General features: G+C 41.5%; 1 protein-coding gene across 6 annotated transcripts in view; it reads right to left on the reverse strand.

Annotated features, from left to right (window-relative positions):
- The window catches only part of TRPM6 (transient receptor potential cation channel subfamily M member 6), a 227,257-nt gene that overhangs the window by 15,166 nt on the left and 190,741 nt on the right, over positions 1–21,350 (reverse strand). For all 6 annotated transcript variants that reach the window (XM_075598299.1, XM_075598313.1, XM_075598307.1 and 3 more), the window contains 6 exons: positions 17,314–17,339; positions 12,184–12,234; positions 10,677–10,742; positions 4,373–4,659; positions 2,709–2,791; positions 898–1,103 (listed from right to left, as the gene is read on the reverse strand). In XM_075598299.1, coding sequence (XP_075454414.1) covers positions 898–1,103; positions 2,709–2,791; positions 4,373–4,659; positions 10,677–10,742; positions 12,184–12,234; positions 17,314–17,339 — 719 coding nt within the window. The remainder of the gene's footprint in view (positions 1–897; positions 1,104–2,708; positions 2,792–4,372; positions 4,660–10,676; positions 10,743–12,183; positions 12,235–17,313; positions 17,340–21,350) is intronic.

The following is a 21,350-nucleotide window of genomic DNA, read 5'->3' on the forward strand; positions in this document are numbered from 1 at the left end:
ATTGTAATGCTATAAGAGGTATTAACTTCTCTTTTATATTTCAGCTTTGCATAACTCAAGTTTCAACATACATTAAATACCACAGTTTTGTTTCTAATGTAAATTGTACTGTATAGAGGACCTTGCTCCAAACCCCTAATGATGTATGCGTGCTGCCCGGGAGGGTGATGAATGAAAGGTGGAGAGATATACCCACAGACGGATATATAAGATCCTTAATTATGGCGCACTGCAGACCTTAATATTATTTTATAATGCGGTCAGAGGTAGTGAAACAGATAGCATAAATAAAATCAATTTTATTAACATAATAACTGTAATTTAAAAATAGACATATAGCCAAGTAGGGGTATATGTCTATACATATAGTTATGAAGTTTGTCAGTTATTCGCACCCCATTGTGGTGTATATGTTGGTTAAGAAAATGCAAGTGGACAGCTAGAGTGTTGGTCCTGGGAGTATGCTTGCTCTCTCTAGTTTCATGTAGTTGGTAAATAACTAATGCCAGCTGATATACACGGATGGATGGAGATATTGGTCCTGACTATGTTATAGCTCAGCCAAATTTCCTTTAATACCAGGAGGGTATATAGTGGGTTTTACTATTGTCCCTGATGCATGTATCCTTTCACTGGTTATACTGTTCATATCCCACTCATCTTAAATGTATATCCTGTTGTTTGACTCAGAGTGGGGGGCAGAGCAGTCACAGCATGTAAAGGGCTTGATCCCTGAATGTATAGATAGATAAACTATCGTGTTGTGAGCCTGATGTTTAGAGTCATAGATTTATTTTCGACTCCGTTTGCCTTGTGACACTACCCATGTGTTGTGTTTAGTTTGAATCTCCACCTCTGGACTGAATGGATAGTCAGAATCCACTGACTAGGCCATACCTTGAAGGTCAAGAACAAGTAGCTCTCCCCTTGAGTATTCATAGCTCCAGTGAGAAAAGGACAGCAGTGTCTCTTCAAGTAAACTAGTTGGAGTGATTTCATCTCCATTGTTATTGTTGTACTTGCGGAATTCTCCAGTCATATACTTCTCTATGGTCAGCCACTGGTTAGCAGAATGGCAGTATATTAAGAAGACTTCTAGAAACCTACAAGCAAAATACAGTACCATAGATTGTAATTAAACTGTTCCATCAATATGAAAAAGTAATTTGCTGTTGGTACATGAACCAACCTTAATTTAAAGTGGAACAACAGCCTGCACTCAAAAATTGTCTACAAGCACATTACATTGCATTCGAGTTTCACAAACTAAACATTACTCAAATAAGTACAATTGTCTCTTTGAGGGTGATGGAATCTTTTGAAGAAAATTACATTGCTATTTTCTTTGTCAACTAAATAGGACTCAACTTTTAAGAATAGATTACTAAGAAGTTCTTTGCCAGGTACATATTTACTAAACAGTCCCATAAGACACCTACTGGTGCTGCAAGATAATTTACAACCTATTGGTATTTAAGACAATGGACTCTAAAGAGCCTTCCAGCTCCATATTGTGTCATGTGTAATAAATAAGCACCTGGATATCTTAATTTTCAGTTACTGTACATCTCCTGGATACTTTCAACTCCCTTAAGCTTGTTTCTCTGGCCTCTGTCACCAAATCAACAGCGTTTGTAACCATACAGCCCTGTGTACATGTTCACTGCTAAAACCTGTGTACATGTTCAGTGCTAAACCCTGTGTACATGTTCAGTGCTAAATCCTTTGTACATGCTCAGTACTAATCCCTATGTACATGCTCAGTACTAATCCTTGTGTGCATGTTCAGTGCTAATCCATGTGTACATGTTCAGTGCTAATCCCTGTGTACATGTTCAGTGCTAATCCCTGTGTACATGTTCAGTGCTAATCCCTGTGTACATGTTCAGTGCTAATCCCTGTGTACATGTTCAGTGCTAATCCCTGTGTACATGTTCAGTGCTAATCCCTGTGTACATGTTCAGTGCTAATCCCTTTGTACATGTTCAGTGCTAATCCCTGTGTACATGTTCAGTGCTAATCCCTGTGTACATGTTCAGTGCTAAATCCTTTGTACATGTTCAGTGCTAATCCCTGTGTACATGTTCAGTGCTAATCCCTGTGTACATGTTCAGTGCTAATCCCTGTGTACATGTTCAGTGTTACATTTACTAATCCCTTTTTTTTTTTTTTTTAGAAAATATGTTTTCTCCTTCGCACACAAAATTATTAACACAAACTAAATTAAAGTTTCAAAGAAACGTGCCATCTCACTGTTGGCCTAAAATAAATTCTTTAAAACTTTAATTCAGTTTGCTTTAATAATTGTGTATGCAGAGGAGAAAACGTTTTTGAATAGCTGCCACATCATGGGCTGCCCGGGTATCCCAGCTCTCTGTTCATACCAGCACCAATGGAATACAGATAAGATCCACAGGTGAGTGCAAATCAACAACTGACTTGTTATCCTTTATTTAGATGGACAGTCACTAAGAGATATACACGTGGCTTAATTACAAAGGGTATCTGTGAAATATGATTACTGTTATAGTAAAGTGCTCAAGTTTCAGTAATGTAGGAAGATTATCTGATTTGTAGGTGAAGGGAGAAGGGCTAACAGTAAATCATGGATAAATGTGAACAAAAAGATCAAATGAGCATTAAATCAGACCTTTAAACGCACAACTCATAACATCTTATATAACGTGTCGTAAAACTTATTTTCTTACCTCAGAGTGTAGGGAATACTGTGGGGCTTTACTTGATTGAAAGTATAAAGCAACTTCTGAGCAGCTCTTTGTTGCTGAATTTCCTAAATAAAGTTGATAATGTATATTAACATTACATGGTATGAATATTATGTCTATCTATCTAATTTGTATTTTCATAATGTCGTCCTTCTCAAAAACCTAGGGTAGAAACATGTTGTACAGGATTTGGCTTTAGGAAGTAACATTCAGGGCTGCCGACATGGGGGGAGAGCAGGGATAAGTGTCCCGGGCCTGGCGGCTCCAGGGGGGCAGCCGGTTGATGCTGAAAGTTTGGCCCGATTACAGATTGGCCACAACTTCTGTATCCGGATGCCAGGAGCCTCTGTGTGTTGTGGGGCCCCAGATCTCCCCATGGAGTGAGAGGAGGGGAAACATGGGGGTATTGAGTGAGAGAGGTGTGGTGGGGATTGAGTGAGAGAGGGGGGAAAGTGAGTGAGAGAGGAGGAGGAGAGAATTGAGAGAGAGATGGGGGGACAGGGAGATGGACAGGGACAGGGAGAGGGAGAGAGGGTGTTGTGAGGGAGAAAAGGGGGGGGGGAAATACATGTGGGGAGGGAGAAAGAGGGGGAAGAGTGAGAGAGAGGGGACAGTGAGTGCAGGGAGAAATACATGCGGGAGGGAGGGGCAGAGTGAGGGCTTAGGGAGATAAGGAGCAGTGTGAGAGTGAAAAGTGGGAGAGACATAGAGGGAGGAAGAGTGAGAGAGAGAGGGGACGAGAGAGCAAGAGGAGGTGTGTGAGAAGGAGGGGGGGGAGTATAAGAGAAAGAGAGAGGGGACTTGCAGGGCTGCCGACACAAAGGGCCAAAGTGGAAACACTAGTCTTGAGCCACGGGACAGCTGTCGGAGGCCCTGGTGACATAAAATTATACTGCACCAACATCTCAATTCTGAAAAGCTGAATAATTGTCATAAAGACATTTTTTAGTCCTATATCTATAGATTTACCTGCCAGCTACTTTAGTGTTTAAATATTAAATATTAATTTAGCAGCAATTACAGAAAATGACCTGAGTAGGTGGGTCATCACTCATCTGCTGTAATTAGCGAGTAGCACTATTGTGAGTAGCACTCATCTGCTGTAGTTTTTTTGTTTCTATATATGTGCACGATGTATAACTGAACACACCTTTTACTGTGATGTTTAAATGATATTACACCATCAGTGTGGCTAAAACTTAAGACAAAAAAAGGTTTTAGGGTTAGCTATGAAAAAAATGTAAAAACAAACAAAAGCAGCACAAAAACGGTTTAATATGTTTAAGATAGAAATGTGAATGATATCCCTTTTATACTATAAGCGTAAGAAAACTTGTCATTACTAATGGATCATCAGGGGGTACTGAGCACTCAGACTGGACATTTTTGCTTTTGAAAGGTTTAATTCTTTTTTGGATCAACTGGTGCTGCAATTGACCCAAGTCAGCAGCACATGTTTCAAGATCCAAAAATGTGCACAACTAGTACTGGGATACACTAAGCAACATAGTTCAAATACACAATGGTTGCATGCTGTTCTGCATATAAATATATTGTATAACTCTTCCTCTTCCAATAACCTTTCACTTGCACTTCAAGATAGACAGAGAAACATTTTCAATTCTGTAATTTGAGTATGACCTCACCCTGAGGCAAAGATGTAGAATAGTGTCACCACGAAAAATCTTCTGCCAAGTCTGTACTACTTCAGGTAGGAACGATTTTACAATAAAGACTTCCCCAGGGGTCAGCACATCATGTTCAGACCATGTACAGACCACTTTCAGCGCCCGGCGGAGACCCCCATCCATTTCCTCTGGGGATAGGACCTGTAGCATTGCAGCCATGCCACGCTGGGACCAAGAGGACATACTTTTATCCAGATTTACAGGAGAACTCTCTTCTAGCCGATAGACCGTGACTTCTTCCCCAGCTTAGAGACAGAAAAGGTTGTCATCATTACCATAATCAGTGCAGCACTATAAGCACACCCCCACTGTTGTGAAAATCAGGAGAATATACTTATTTTAATCTCACCATTTTTATACTGAAACAGAGTCTAGAAACATCAAAACAATGAGAAAGAACCAATGAATATTTGATTCACATGTTGATTCATGTTGATATCAAACGCAATATTTTTAGCAGTCGTGGAAAAAAAGGTGTCCTTTGTAGAAGTGCAAAATTAATGCATTGCACCATAAAAGTAACAGGTTTTGGGGGGTTGGGGGGGAGATAATACCACATTTTTGGCTTACTGAAGCTTGACGTATCCAGGCATTAATGAGGTATTCCGTCCAACATCTACTCCTATGCAAGACTTTTATTGTAATCCATGTGTCCACTGTTTAGTCTTTCATTTTATTTTTTTATTTTTTAGCATTAATATATAATTAAGGGATCAATACAGTGTCAATATACCGCAATCTAAAGGATGCAGTTGGATACAACTAGACACACCTGGGTTGCGTGCAAGTGCACATTACTGTCTGTGTGCATAAAGCAACACATTATTATGAGGGGATTATAGGGAGGAGAGATACAGAAGGAACAATGGGTGACAAACGTTAGGCGTAGTTTATGTCACATGATGTGGTTATGTCACAAAAGTCAAATGGGTAAAATATCACAAGGAGGCAAGAAAAGAGAAAACCAGAAATATTAAGAGTAGTGTTGTTGGGACATAACCACATAAAGGTCACTGCCAATTCAGAGAGTTTAGTTTTCCCAGTAGAGTCTACTGCGTAAAAGCTTTATTGTAGTTGATGATTTTTCTTTGAACCCACCAAGAATAACTTAGTGAATACAGGAACCAAATCATCTAGGCGTAACTCTGTGTGCTAGCTCTGGACAACTTGCCAACATGTATGTACTGTATTTATATCTTTATTTGTATGGTGCCATTTATGTACATAGTGCTTAAATGCAGTAATACACATTACATAATAATATAATCTAAGTAGTAAGTATGGAGAACTTAGTAGGGTGATATTGGAAGTGGATATGCATGGATTAATGGTAAATGCATATCAGACGTATAGTCTCACTCCTGGGAGCTCCCCAAATACTTTATTTAAAAGGTGTGTTTTAAGATAGGCCTTAAATGTGGAGAGTGAGGGCACTTGTTGGATATTAAGGGGAAAGGCATTCCAGAGTTGTGGGCCAGTGAGTGGGAGAAGACTTTAGATATAAAAGGGGCAAACAGAACACATCATTGATCAGAATTCAAGAGCTGGGCAGGTGTACAGAGACAAATTAGGACTGAGACGTAAGGAAGGGCAGAGGAGTGCATAGCCTTAAAAGCGAGGAGGAGAATGATGCAAGAAATACAGAATTTAATAGGAAGCTAGGAGAGGGATTTCAGCAGGACAGAAACTGAGACAGATTTTGGAGAGAATAGATTCTATTAGCAGTGTTTAGGATAGATTGTAGGGGAGACAAGTGAGAGGCAGGAAAGCCAGTCAATAGAAAATTTACGATAGTCAAGTTGTGAGAGAATAAGGGCATCGGTGTGAGTTGAAGCAATAGAGCGACAGAGGAAAGAACTATCTTGCAATATTGAAGAGGAAGAAAATCGAAAGATTATAGCAACATTGTGACTGTGAGAGGAGAATGTGAGGGAGCACTCAAATGTGACACCTACTGTAGGCAGCGTGCTTGTGATACTGGGTTTATGTTATTGCTGCCTACGGTAATGGAGAAGGGGGCAGAAGGGCCAGGCTTGGGAGGATGTATGAGATGCTCAGTCTTTGAAATGTTAAGTTTGAGTTGGGGGAGAGCCATCCATGATGATATAGCGGAGAGACATTCAGAGACTTTGATCTGGACAGCAATGTAAGGTCAGGGGTTAAAAGTAAACTTGTGTCGTCAGTTAGAGGTGATAATTGAAAACCAAAAAAGAGAAAACTTTTGCTCAACCTATGTGAAAAAAAAAGAGGCAGGTCTGGGATAGATTTATATACAGTAGTACATTAAACAAGAAAAAGAAATTCCAGTTGTGGGCACTCAAGGCCTATTAATGAATAATGATAAGTAAATTGGAATAAAATATAACTTTTAATGGGTCGCTAAGAAACAACAGGTACCTAGTATGATTACAACGCAATTAAAATATACAAATTGAAGGAGCGAAAAAGTGAAAAAAAAGCTCCTCTGACTCAACATGAAATTAGTAGCTGAGACTAATGCTGAGAGAGTGGCTAAATAGCCTATAGTGAATGAGTGTTCAGAGTATATATTTTGTGCAGGTTTGTATGGAAAATGCCATTGGTTGTCTGTCCATGTGCCAAAGAGGCAGTACTGGATGGCATATATGTGTATATACACCTATACAGCACAGCAACAAGGACCCATAAAATGCTGGTTATTACTTACGCAAAAGCCATAATTGCAGATAAGCAATTCTAAACAGACATCAATTGAGGTAGTGAAAGCTTTAATACTAATCAAATACACTCAACATTTAGTGCCAATTCTCATGAAGAGTAGCAAAAGAACTCATATGTTTTTAAAAATACCCCCATTATCTAGGTCATTTGACTGGAGGTAGTATCAGACTGAGCAGAGGAAGGAATACCCGGTGCAGGACACACCATTAGCAAAAGTGTTCAATCCCTCAATAGCTTAGAGAAATGGTAAGTAGTTTTATAATAATTAATGTTTCATTTTAAGTGCTCAGGTGATGAGAGAAACACAGGAGCATCAAAAAACAGGGTGAGCGAGCAGTGTAACCAAACACTTGTCTTTGTCGACGCATGCGTTTCGCATGCGAGCACGCTTTTGCAAGGCTCAATGAATACCTGCACCATAGGAGGTTGGGAGATATTTATAGTGAAGTTAATTGGTACCAGTTAAAGACTTAACCTCTCACAGCCACATTGACACTAGATAGCTATGGTTTGACTATATGTCCATGGGGCAAGTACAGGCATACCCCGCATTAACGTACGCAATGGGACCGGAGCATGTATGTAAAGCGAAAATCTACTTAAAGTGAAGCACTACCTTTTCCCACTTATCGATGCATGTACTGTACTGCAATCATTATATATGTGCATAACTGATGTAAATAACGCATTGTAACAAGCTCTATAGTCTCCCCGCTTGCGCACAGCTTCAGTAAAGGTAGGGAGCCGGTATTGCTGTTCAGGACGTGATGACAGGCGCATGCGTGAGCTACCGTTTGCCTATTGGGCGATATGTTCTTACTCGCGAGTGTACTTAAAGTGAGTGTACTTAAAGCGGGGTATGCCTGTATAGTGTACATAGTTGGATGTCAAGAAGATAACCTTCATATTTTTTATTTATTAGTATTATTTTAAAATTATTGTAAGATATCTTGCAATCAAATTTGAGTGCTAGAAAGTGGAGGTGTACACCTGTATACCTCTAATATCACATTATGTTTAGTCTGCATAGCATAATGTTGCATAGATACCTATACAATGTAGTAAACTTACTGTGTAATGAAGATCTGCTATAAAGTAACTATCATGTACAGAAATTGAGACACTGATTCATTTAATTAATTTATTGTTTTATTGATGTATTATATTGTTTTATTTTACTACATTAGGGCAGGTTAATAAAAAAAAAAGCTGTGTGTGCTGAGCACGCGCATAGTAAGTGAAACTTCTTTGTTTTTTGTCACATAAATTTTATTTGTGATGGTGATGTTTTTAATTAAAAATCACAAAACAATTTGACTTCCAAAACTTTGTCAGTGAGAGAGTGTGTATGTGTGTCAGTCAGTGTGTGTATATGTCAGTCAGTGTGTGTGTGTGTGTATGTGTCAGTCAGTGTGTGTGTGTGTATGTGTCAGTCAGTGTGTGTGTGTGTGTGTGTGTGTCAGTGTGTGTGTGTGTGTGTGTGTGTGTGTGTGTGTGTGTGTGTGTGTGTGTGTGTGTGTGTGTGTGTGTGTGTGTGTGTGTGTGTGTGTGTGTGTGTGTGTGTGTGTGTGTGTGCTTCCTGCAGTTTCTTGCCTGAGGATAGCTGGCCAGCTCCCCCGCAATGATCCTTCTCAGGTGCCCCACCGAGAAGCACTCCTCTCTCACCCCGATACCCTCCATCAGGTGGTTAAGTCCTGAAACCAGGCTCCGGATGTGAAGCTGTAGCTCGGGGGGGCAAGGAGGGCAGCTCCATGTCCCCCAGCCCCGGGATCCTCTTCTTGTCCGGCCAGCTGCAGTTGAGAGCCTGCAGGTCTCCGCCAGGTACCAGCGGGAAGAGAGAGGAGAAGGCCGGGGCCAGGAATAGGTGCGGGGAGATCGGGACCAGCAGCAGCAGCGCCCACATCACCTCAGCCATGAAGTTCACCCCATCCACTCACCCCCCGCAGCTCACCACGAACAGAGCCTTCTACTGGTTGGCAGCGCCGGTCTCGAAGCTGGAGAACTCCTTAACTTGGAGGGCCCCCGCGGAGAGCAGCAGCAGCAGTTCGGCGCAGCCGCACCAGTGCAGGATCTCGGCACTCGTTAGCTGTGACGGCGGTGAGTATGTTGAGCGGGGGGGGAGCAGGAGGGGGGAAAGCCATCCTCCTCATTCACCCAGCAGCGCAAGGTCTCCGAGACGCCCGTGAGCGTCGCCATGGCTACCGCGCATGTCAGCGGGCAGCAGCGGCAGTTAGGAATGGTGGCGGCGGACGTGTGGGAGGAATGGCATGCGCAGGGGGGCTCTGTCTGAGTCTCCAGCCCGGCAGAGCGCGCGGCTGGGACAGAGAGCGGTCAGCGGGTTGTAGCAGGAGAGCCGGTCCCCGCTGCCCCGGATGCCGCCCGTGCCCATCTCCACCTGGGGGAAATTGCGGCCGTTAGGAGCGGCGCCGGCGGCTATCGCCGCCGCATATGTCATCGGCCATGTGGGGGGAGCAGCAGCCGCATCTGATTTGTGGAGCGGGTGTGATGTCAGTGTTGGGGTTGGGCTGAGCCAGAACACAGTCAAATGACGTCACATCCGTTTCATTTCTGTCTCCACCATCCATTTTTGCCCCAGTTCGAATGAGGTGCCACTAAGGAAGTTTCACTTCAAAAACTGTTGTCAACAATGAGTTTCAGTCTATTATTTATCATATCCCAATTGTGAACTTAATTCAAAGACTTTCCCATAGAAATACATGGGAAGAGGGGAAATAGAGGGGGCTCAAGAGGTGGGAAATATGGGGCGGCTCGCAATACAGCCGACTCGGGGGGGGGAGGGTGGGGCTGGATGTAACTCTAGTCCTGGGCCCCGGGAAATCTGTCTGCAGCCCTGCCTGCACACAAAGCATACTCTGAACACTCATTCATTAAAGGCTATTTAGCAACTATCTCAGCCTTAGTCTGAGTTACTCATTTCATGTAAAGTTAGAGAAGCTTTTTTTCACTCCTTTCCTTTCTATATTTTAATTGTGACGTGATCATAAAAGATATCCGTTGTTTCTTGCCAACCCATTTAAAGTTATATTTTATTCCAATTTTCTTTGCGTTATTCATTAATAGTGTAGCGATAACTTTGAACAGAATGTTTTAAAATGCACATATAAAAAGTTTAACACACTGAGTACAGATACAAGAGAAGAGTAATAGCATTGGGAATAACCGTAAGAATTTGAACAGGTCTTAACAGTGTGAAGTGTGTCAGTTTTGTCAATTATAATCTTTTTCAAAGCTTCATGTAAAGGCTCCTCCGTATTATGTTGGAAGACAGAAACAGACTCTACAAGTAAATCTCTATGAAGGATGATTATCAGTGCTTAACAGGGTGAGTGAGTGAATCTGGTGAGTGGGTGTATTAGACATTTGCAACACTGGCAACTACTAAGATGCTGAAAAAATTATTTCCTATCAAGACTTCTAGAGTGAGAGAACTTGATGAAGAGATAACGATAAGGGTCAGTGAGTGCAATAATTTTTATATGTGGAAAAAATTAAATTCAATGATATCCATAACAATGCACATTTAGAGAACAGTAATACTCACCAAATAAGTGCACAGGTGTGAAAGGTATGGTTTGCGCGAGCCTCATTAAGTTATTCCTTTCAACAGCTGAAACAAAAAGCATCGTCAAGCGCTGACACTTGTGGCCAACATATTGGGCTATGGTCTTCTGCTCTCATATGTTCACTCTACACTACCACTTCCCTCTTGAAGAGATCACCTGAGTCAACTATGCACCATTTTACTACTTAAGGAACTGTCTTTTGATATTTTATCAATAACTCCTTTCCCTGAACTATGTGCCAAGGAGAACCATTTTTTTGTACACAATAAATATAAGATACTTTGAAGTTAAACAACTATTTATTTGATTAGAGTTCTATTGGTTAAAAATGTACAGTGAGCGGACAAATGTAAATAATTGCCATATTGTGGACATTTCTACTGATTTTAATGAACAAAAACAAACATATTATTCCACATTTAAAAATTAGAAAGTGAAGTAAATGATATATTTAAAAAACAAAACAAAAACAAAAAACACTGTATGGGATACAATTATAATAATTATAATTTAATCAGCTCCTTCGCGTGTGTCTTTCCTCTTGCAATTAACATGTTTTCTGATGATAACATTCTGATATGATGGTAAATCTTGTATTGCTTTTGACCCATGCACAGATTAATACATTCATCAGACATGTCTAAAAATGAATGAATTAATTAACATTTATATTCTTAATTAGCATAGAAGCGTTGAGTACAATAATGCATCATTTTCTAACACAAAGGCTAGTAAAGTGTTTCAACTTTGCATCATAGGTTAATGCTCACTATTCAAATCATGTGATGTTTGCATGTACTGTACCAGTCCTTGTTAAATGGCATCCATGCTCTAGAGATAACATGGTCTGGTCTCCCTCTATCATGCATTGTTAGCAAAATTAGCTACACTTTTATTCCATGTCTGGAATGGAGAATTATTCTGACTCAGATGAATGTATAAATTGTAAAATGTGATTATCCAGAAAAAAAAATGCACCTTTATGCACAAAATACAAACCATACATGTTGTTAGCAGGACTAAAATGGCAATGTGGACAAAACTAATGGTCGCATGTATAGACTATAATATACCCTGAATCAGTTTTCCCCAAAGAGTTCAAACATATGTTAAACAGTAAGTCACAATCTGATATATTGAGGCATGTAAAATTGCAAATCTGTTTTACATTTTGTGATGAAAAAAATAATTTCCCATTTTAATTACAATGAAGCAAAATACATCAAAGCAAGATGTGGCTTAGCTCAAGACTATCCTTTTCAAGCAAATGGATTTTACTTTTTGAATGCCTAATAGCCATATCCATAACCTATTCTCTCTAGCAGTGTAGATTCAGCACGTATCCAGACAGATTGTTAATCCCTTCAGTGCCAGAGGAACATGGAAGAATTGAAGACCAATGTTTTGCATGGCGGTCTAGCCAGCAAACAGGTTTAAGAATAAACTTATATTAATGCAGTCACTTTTCTCCTTCTTTTGACTTACCTGAGTAATGATTGTTTAAATCTTGAGAGGCTTTTAAAGAAGCTGACATTTCTGCAATATAACATTTGAAAAAGCATTGTAATACACACATCACTTATTCGTGGATTCACATTAAAAATGCCTACCCTCACCAGTAGACTAATAATTGGAATGTTTTCACAGAGTGAGAACATTAAAATCAACAGTTTGATATTAGCAAGATCTCTATCACTATCGCCAAAATTCTACTATGGTTTAACATATCATTTATCCATTGCAAAAGTATATCATTCAAGTTGTTATGGCTGATTCAGCTATACAAATAGTGAACTGTATAGAGAGACCCCCGCTACTGCTGATATATGGTATGAAAAAGATTGTGTAGGTGCTTGTGGGGCAGGATATGTATAGTGAACTGGAGAGGAAAGAACCCCACACAAAAGCACTCTTACACTGTGTTGAGATGATTGTACAAAATTAAAACTCAATTTATTAGGTACATAATAAAACAATGGGGTTTAAAATAGGATTGAACTAAATGACAATACGCTGTAAAACCCTAGGGGATATTGTAATCCCAGGGTGAGTGAGAATTATCGGTGTTGCGTGAATACACCAGCCCCAAGGGTCCTTGTGATGAGGAAGCCTTGAGGAGAGCGAAATGAGGGATTTAAAGGCAATCCTTATCTGTAATGCCAAATTATACTAGTGATGCAGATTATGCAATAGTGTTGGGATGACAGTAAACATGGCTGGTTTGATGTACACCGCCTCTGTGCTAGAAGTACAGTGTCATCTCCATCTTAATAAGATGATGCATCTGTGTACCTCAGGGGTTAACTAAACAATTTGATAATGTTGCCCTGTAGAGTAACACCAACAAAGTCAAGCTCAGGGTCTTGTCAGCAGATCCTTTAGCTAGACTGTTGAAATTGCACACAATTACTGTATAATTGAACATATAGGGCACTGTTAAGACCTTTGCTGGAAATGCAAAGAGTGCTTAACTAGATAGAACACCATGTAGGTAAAATAGTGGCAAGTTCTCTGACAATCTGCCCTGAACCAGAATGGGGTACCATGTAAGGTTGTCAACTGACTATTCAATTAAAATGGCCCTCCACACTGGCCATGATTAAGCACTTGTAGCACTTGTAGCGAAACGTGCACGTCGGCATATTCTACTCTCATGTGCACACGCTGAGCCCTCTCATGCAGACGCTGACATTTAGGGGCCTATGCAGAGAGCAGCGGTGGAATTAATTGGAGATGTTAATAAATAGTACCTTTTTTGGCGTGATTTTATCTCCATATGCAGAAAGGTCCTAAAACTGCATTTAAAATCATGTCTGCATATGGAGAGTGTCAACCGGCGAGATGCGCACTGGTGAAACATGTTTTAAAAAAAGCGCGGTTTTTTTTTCTCTTCTCCATCTGGCCGCCGAGCTCCAGCTTCCTGCCAACTTTTGTTGGCGGAGCTAATGGTTGAATTTTTCTCCATTTTAATGGCGCGATCAGCCGCTAGATGGCGATCGCGCCTTTCTGAATACGGCACTTTTGAAACCTGCCGAGATTTAGGTTCTCGCCACCCGCGCGGCGAGATTTTAAAAAAAATGGCGCTTTTTTTTTAACTCGCCATTACCTGCCTTTCTAAAGGCATATTTCGCCAACAAATGCTGCTAATTCAGTTACCGCAGCTCTCTGCATAGGCCCCTTAGACTCAATGGAAGAGTGAGTCAGCGGCGTGGCTCGGTCCCTGCACAATCTAAATACTCCTGCAAAACCCGATGGTACCAAGGGAGCCTCTTACGAAAGGGATTATACGTTATTTATACTGACAAGTACTTTGTTACATCAGAGCATACTTACCTTGCTGATTTTATGTATCCTATACTGCACACTGCAGAATAGCCCCTACAAAGGGCTATTTAGGTACAATAATCAGCCAAAACTGGTGCTTTTTTTCAATGGTTACATTTACTTCTACCTATTGAATAGTCAGTTGACAACCTTACATGGCAAGGTACAACACCAATTCTGGTTCAGGGCAGGTTGTCAGAGAACTTGCCACTATTTTACCTACATGGTGTTCTATCTAGTTAAGCACTCTTTGCATTTCCAGCAAAGGTCTTAAAAGTGCCCTATATGTTCAATTATACAGTAATTGTGTGCAATTTCAACAGTCTAGCTAAAGGATCTGCTGACAAGACCCTGAGCTTGACTTTGTTGGTGTTACTCTACAGGGCAACATTATCAAATTGTTTAGTTAACCCCTGAGGTACACAGATGCATCCTCTTATTAAGATGGTGATGACACTGTACTTCTAGCACAGAGGCGGTGTACATAAAACCAGCCATGTTTAGTGTCATCCCAACACTATTGCACCATCTGCACCACTAGTATAATTTGGCATTACAGATAAGGATTGTATTTAAATCCCTCATTTAGCTCTCCCCAAGGCTTCCTCATCACAAGGACCCTTGGGGCTGGTGTATTCACGCAACACCGATAATACTCACTCACCCTGGGATTACAATATCCCCTAGGGGTTTACAGCGTATTGTCATTTAGTTTAATCCTATTTTAAACCCCATTGTTTTATTATGATCCTAATAAATTGAGTTTTAAATTTTGTACAATCATCTCAATACAGTGTAAGAGTGCTTTTGTGTGGGGTTCTTTCCTCTTAGTTCACTATCAGCTATACAAATGGCATACATTCATGAAACCATAACCAAATTTCAAATGATTTATTTAGTATATTTACGCAATAAGCCATTCTGTGTAAAGGAAACCATATTAATTGTGCCTGCACTAAGGAAATATGGTGGATTTCCTGTTCCTCAGTAAATATCTGGCAAAATCCAATGATGCACATATTTTCCTTTCTGCTGGTACAGCATGTGGAGGAAGCTGAAAAGCTACACATGGTCAGAATATTATGGTAAGAGAAAGAAAGAGAGCGATAGTTCTACAATAATCTAAAGAGAGGGACCCCAATGCAGTTAACACACTTCAGTATAAGGCTGCGTCCATGGATACTGCTTGCGGGCGGAGGCGCGCTGAGGCTGAGGGAAAGCGGGTGCTTTCCCTGGCCTTAGACAGCGCGCCGTCTGGGGGCGTGTCGGGGGCATGTCAGCGACATCACGTCACACGCTTGCGGAAGTGTAGGCGAGCCCCTACTAAAGCCGCTCTCATTGCGGCTGTAGGGGCTCAGTGTCGAGCGTAAGCGCGCTTCAGCGCGCCTCTGCCCGCAAGCACTATCCATGGACGCGGCCCTAGGCACAATTCTACATATATCAGAATACTACAGTGCTCAGAAAGATAAAATGTGTTTAATTACACTTAAGTAAAAGGTCAGCATGTTGCTGCATTAACTAGGAGTCAACGCAGCATAAATAGTGTTGTTTAAGTGCAGAAAAGGGAAGTGTGTAAATCATAGGTGGGGCAGAGTAATCTTTCAACTTTAGATGCAGGTAATTCATTCATATTGTGCAAGTTACAGTGGAAAGAAAGTCATGGAATTTGGTATTCACCTTCTAGCCCAATGCAAATCTGCAATGCTTTATACAGAATTAGAACTGGGAGGTCCACCAGAGCGGAACCGTTTAATATTCAGCTCTTGGGACCTCCCGGTTCCCAAAATACTTACTGGTGAAGTTACCGTATTGCCTCCTATTTTTTAAGGGGGCTTTAAATGTCATCCAACAGGAAGCCAGAACTGATGATGTTGCAGCTTCCTATTGGCCTGAGATATGGAAGAAGTTTTGTTTCCCACTGATGGAGATTTAAGCCCTGTAACTTTACCAGTATGTGTCACGAGACCTGTGCACTGATAAATAGTGGGATTTTGCTCAGGGATACTCTGGTTACCTGTAAAAAAATGAGGGCTAAATAAAAAAAAACGAATGGGAGTAATTGCTCCCTTAACCCATTGCCTATTCTGGTGTTGGCGACTCTGGCAGTGAAAAGGTTCAAATGGTTTGCTAGATCATTTCTATTCATTATTAAAATATTATACTAATGGCAATCACAAAATAAAATGCAGTAGTCTACACTGTCTCTAATATAGTTTTCTCTCCTTACAAACTAAGTGGAAATATACTGTAAACAATAGTGGGGCCTAAAACTATTTTTTGTAAAAGTGATTCACAGAAGAGAACAAATTCATATGGTGTCACCCCTTAAGGTTGGCGGAAAGGAGATTTCACCAGCAACAAAGGAAAATTTTATTTACAGTAAGGGCAGTTAAAATGTGGAATTCATTACCAATGGAGACTGTGATGGCAGATACAATGGATTTGTTATAAAAAAAGGTTGGACATCTTTTTAGAAAGGAAAGGTATACAGGGATATACCAAATAAGTAAACATGGGAAGGATGTTGATCCAGGGAGTAATCTGCCAATTTTTTGAGTCAGGAAGGGATGTATTTATTTATTTTTCCCCTTATGCGATACCATTAGATGATATTTCACTGGGGTTTTTGTTTGCCTTCCTCTGGATCAATATACTGTAAGTATAAATATAGGATAAAGTATCTGTCATCTAAATTTAGCATAGGTTGAACTTGATAGACATATGCCTTTTTTCAACCTCATCTTCTATGTAACTATGTTTCTTGGTGCGCCAATGTATGAAACTGATTCTGGGTTGTGGGTCAGGTCAGTTAACTTTTTTCATTAAGGAAAAAATGACACTAAGGGGTTGAGTTAGAATTGGAGTTTGGAGGTTGTCAGTAGCTCACATATACAAATGATATGTATAAAAAGATTGCAAGAATTGTCAACTTTTGTGCACCAGAAAAAAGTTGTCTGTCAACTATTTCTCAGCGTGTAAGACAAATGCAAGTAATGACAAACAATTCTTCATGTATTCATATGTATGAACACGATGCACACCATACAAAGAAAAAGAAAACGTCAGTCAAATATAAGAACATGAATAATGATTAGTATGCCACTAATGATTTTTGGTGAGAAATTGATTATTTTACTTAATGCTCTGGTTCAACTAGTTTTCAGAAACCAATTCTTTATACATATCCCCCTTTGTCTCTTATAGGCATAAGAAGTATAACATCTCGCTGAACCTCGCATTTCCCTCGTGTTTTCTAAAAAAAAAAAGATTTAGAAAACGTAGCAAACTTACTGTTAACTCCATCTGAATTTCTAAATCTGTAATGAAATAAATGTTTGTCTTAATGAAAGGTTCCATTTACACGATACCAGGTAATACTAAATCAATACATTTCCTCCTGTATATTGATTGAGTCAAAGTACTGTAATTCACATCTTGTTGAGGTTATGAAGGAGAAACAGGAACATCTTGTGGTATTTCTTGTCCCCCAGTGTTTGCTACTGTTTGGTATAATTGCTGTAGCTGTAGATTCTTGCTCAGAACAAAAAAAAAAAAATGATATGTATATTTTGTTTACTGCCAGCCAGTAAAGGGACTATATCGATTTTACTTTCATGATATACTTTACCATAAATATATAGCCTTTCATTTTTAAGGCTCATACTCAGGCAACCATCGCCTAATAGAAGGCTACTTGAATGTAGCATGTGGCTAAATCAGAGACCAATTTCCAATTAATGGAGACGATGCAGGTACAACTGGAGACAGCATGGGCACAACAAGCAACCTAGCAGAAACCTAATCAGCTACCTGGCTCTAATGAAAGCAGTTTGTATTGCATACTGTATTCCATAGTACAGGCATACCCCGCATTAACGTACGCAATGGGACCGGAGCATGTATGTAAAGCGAAAATGTACTTAAAGTGAATCACTGCCTTTCCCCCACTTATCGATGCATGTACTGTACTGCAATCATCATATACGTGCATAACTGATGTAAATAACGCATTTGTAACAGGCTCTATGGCCTCCCCGCTTGCGCACAGCTTCGGTACAAGTAGGGAGCCGGTATTGCTGTTCAGGACGTGATGACAGGCGCATGCGTGAGCTGCCGTTTGCCTATTGGGCGATATGTACTTACTCGCGAGTGTACTTAAAGTGAGTGTACTTAAAGCGGGGTATGCCTGTATGTGTTTTTTTTATTTTGGGCCTAAAATTGAATTACTATTGTCTCTTCTATATTACATCTACTGTACCTACTGTACAGTATGTAGTGACTTCAAAGCATTACATTCTCCTTCATAGTCATACTGCAACATTAACTAGTCGGTCTTTTCAGTTATACACTGTACTTCATTTATAAAGCCCATTCATTTACTTGAGTATGCCCTCCAAATAATGTCAAACATATGTAACTTGCGAGGGTAATGTCATAGAGGATATTGGTCATTTAATGGCAGAAGTTGTAAGTGAAGTGACTGACATTCAAATATGCACACCTGTTAATGCACATGTCTGAACAATACTTTATAGAGAAGAATAAAAGAACATTGCAGTGTAATTGTCACCGCATACTTTAGAGCTCTACTGCTCACACCTGTTGCCCCTCCCCCTAGCTTCCTATAAAAGCCAACCACTTCCATCCACTTCAGGACAATGTGCCTTGTGCACAAAAAGGAGCTCACCTGAGAAACCTGGGAGATATGTGACAGTGGAGTTTCCCAGCATCCAGTTTAGCTTAAGGCCCGGGCCATAGAAGTGTGGGGAGAGCGGAGGCGCGCTAATGCTGAGGCTCGCCTGCTTCAGTCAGCGCGATTGCACGGACTTGCAGGCGAGCCAGCGTGCGCGGGGAGAGCCAGGGGGAGGTGGTTGGAGGCGGGGCAGTGACGTCGCTGGGCCAATCGCCCGTGACGCACTGACGTCAATGTCACGGCGCCGACATTACGGCGCCGTGACATTGACGCTGCTGTGCTGTGATTGGAGGTTTTCAGCCAACAGCGCGCTGAAAAATAGCTTGGCGCTCGGCTGAAACCTCCAACTCCTCAGCACGCCTGCGGACGCTCGCGTGAGCCCCCTCTCAAGGCATCCTCATTGAGGATGCAGGGGCTCAGCGCGGAGCGTCCGCACGCCTCAGCACGGCTGGTCCATCTATGGACGCAGCCTATTGCTGGAGTGTTGGCTTGAATTTATTTATTTGTAATGTAGCCCCGGTCCCCCTTGGGCTCCCAGTGGCCCCTTACCTTCACGGCGATGGCGCGTTCCGCCGGAGGATGCGGACAGGGGCCCGATATGCCGTGAGTTGCGGTTGGGGCTTGAGAGGCAAGCCGGTCGCCGGGAGCTCACAGCGCACCCGGTTAGCGGGGGCCGCCATCTTTCGTTGCGCACGCATATGCAGATGGACCCAGAGGTGCGGCAGCCAAATCAGGGCTTTGCCCATGCACAAAGAGTGCGGGAGAGGCGGCCATTAGTTGCAGGCGCCGCAAGAAACTACACCTCCCAGCAACCCCAAGGGCTGCTCGATCATCTGACCCATGGCAGCCAATAGGGCTCCAGTATTCCCTGCAGCAGGGAATTGATACATTTGGCGCGTCTGGGACTATGCCAGTCGGAGCTGTGACAAGGAAGGGGTAGGTTGTGTGTGCAGATATCTTTGGCACCTGCACTAGGCCAGATACCCCCTGTTAGGCCCGAGCTAGGTCCTGACTCCCACATAGCTTGTGGCTGCTATAGGGACTTGCCCTTAGACAGGGGCATTGCCCCGCTTAGCACTATCAGGGTCAGGGACACAGTGAGACGCAACAAGGTGACTGCGGCCTGTGGTCCAGAACCAGACCATCAGAGACTATCATCAGTGGATACCACCCACCGCGGAGGCAGACTCATCGCTGACATTGCTGGATCAGTGGATCCTATCTTCTACAGCGCGCCCGGGTGGGGACACACCCGGCAGGTACCCAACAAAGTGCACCAACTCACTTTCACACATTAGTGGGCAGCGATGTACCACATATTGGGCGGGGTATTTGACCTTGTGGACACCGGGTTGGTTGAGTGCCCATGGGCCCCTAGGTACTTTGGGAGATACGGCCGTGCGAGGCCTGGTGGGTAGGCTGTACTACCTTAGTATATATAGTAAAACTGTTCTGCTTTACAAAGTTCGTAATTCTTATTGTGTCCTGTGACAGGGTCATTCTACACCATAGAATCCTGCACAGGTGGAGGCGCTACTGAGTATCAGTCCAGGATACACCCCAGGCTACCAGCAGTGGAGGCTCAGGCCTCCTGTGAGCCACCAGGTATTGCACCATACACACACCATAGCTACACATCTCCCAGGGGGTGGAGGAATGTACGCTACAGTAACAACATTTATATATCGCTTTTATCCGAGGATATTTAGGAGGTATGGAGGTGTGACTCATTAAAATATACTTTGCATGTCTAATTTGCATATAGCCCAGGGTATCTCAGGTGTGCTCCTTCTTATTTGAGTGCAGACCCGGAATGAAACCACTTTAAAAAAAAAAGCCTTTTCCGCATGGTTTGGAAATACGATAAGGCCTTACAGAATAGCAAATCCGATTAAAAATGTCTCTTTCCTCACGGATTTTCAAAACTCGCAGCTACTAGAATATCCCTCCTAATCCCTGGGAAGTGTACATGAGTCTAGCACTTACAGAACAATCAATATGGAATGTCGATGAACCTGGGTCTTTAAATTTAGGAGCCATCATACTGCTTTGTGAGATCACATCCAAGTAGGCGGTTGTCAATATTTTTCAAGTTATATTTTTAGGGGTTCATCTTCTATTGGATTTATCATTTTGTTTTCTAGTTGTCTTTTGCGCACAGGGTACAAAGCTATGATTTGGTACTTTTGTGCAGCATTTCATTCACCTACCTGGAATGGTACCGTGTTTTGGGATAATCGGTACTGCAGTGGAGCCTTGAAAGTATAAGGCAGCTAGGATACATATACATCAAAAACCCAAGGATTCAGTCACAACTGAAACCAACACTATAACTAATTTGTTACTGTTCCTTATTTCTTTACATACATGTTACAACAGTAATTGTTAATTACTCAATGGTAGATGGGTCCTATAGCACAAGCACAAAATGAATTACAGGAGTCATAACAGAAAGAAAGTAAATACTGTCTTGAAAATATGACAAATATAATGTTGGAGTAAAGAAAAGTACTAAAAATGCTGTATGTAAACATTTTATGCTCCACTGGATTAAATGCCCTCGAGCTGTTTTTCAGTTTATGAAAACTCACAATCATGTCATTACAAGATTCTATTTCAGGTAGAGTTTTCTTCC

This window comes from Ascaphus truei, chromosome 1 (assembly GCF_040206685.1).
Source record: "Ascaphus truei isolate aAscTru1 chromosome 1, aAscTru1.hap1, whole genome shotgun sequence".
In the NCBI taxonomy this organism is placed as follows: domain Eukaryota; kingdom Metazoa; phylum Chordata; class Amphibia; order Anura; family Ascaphidae; genus Ascaphus; species Ascaphus truei.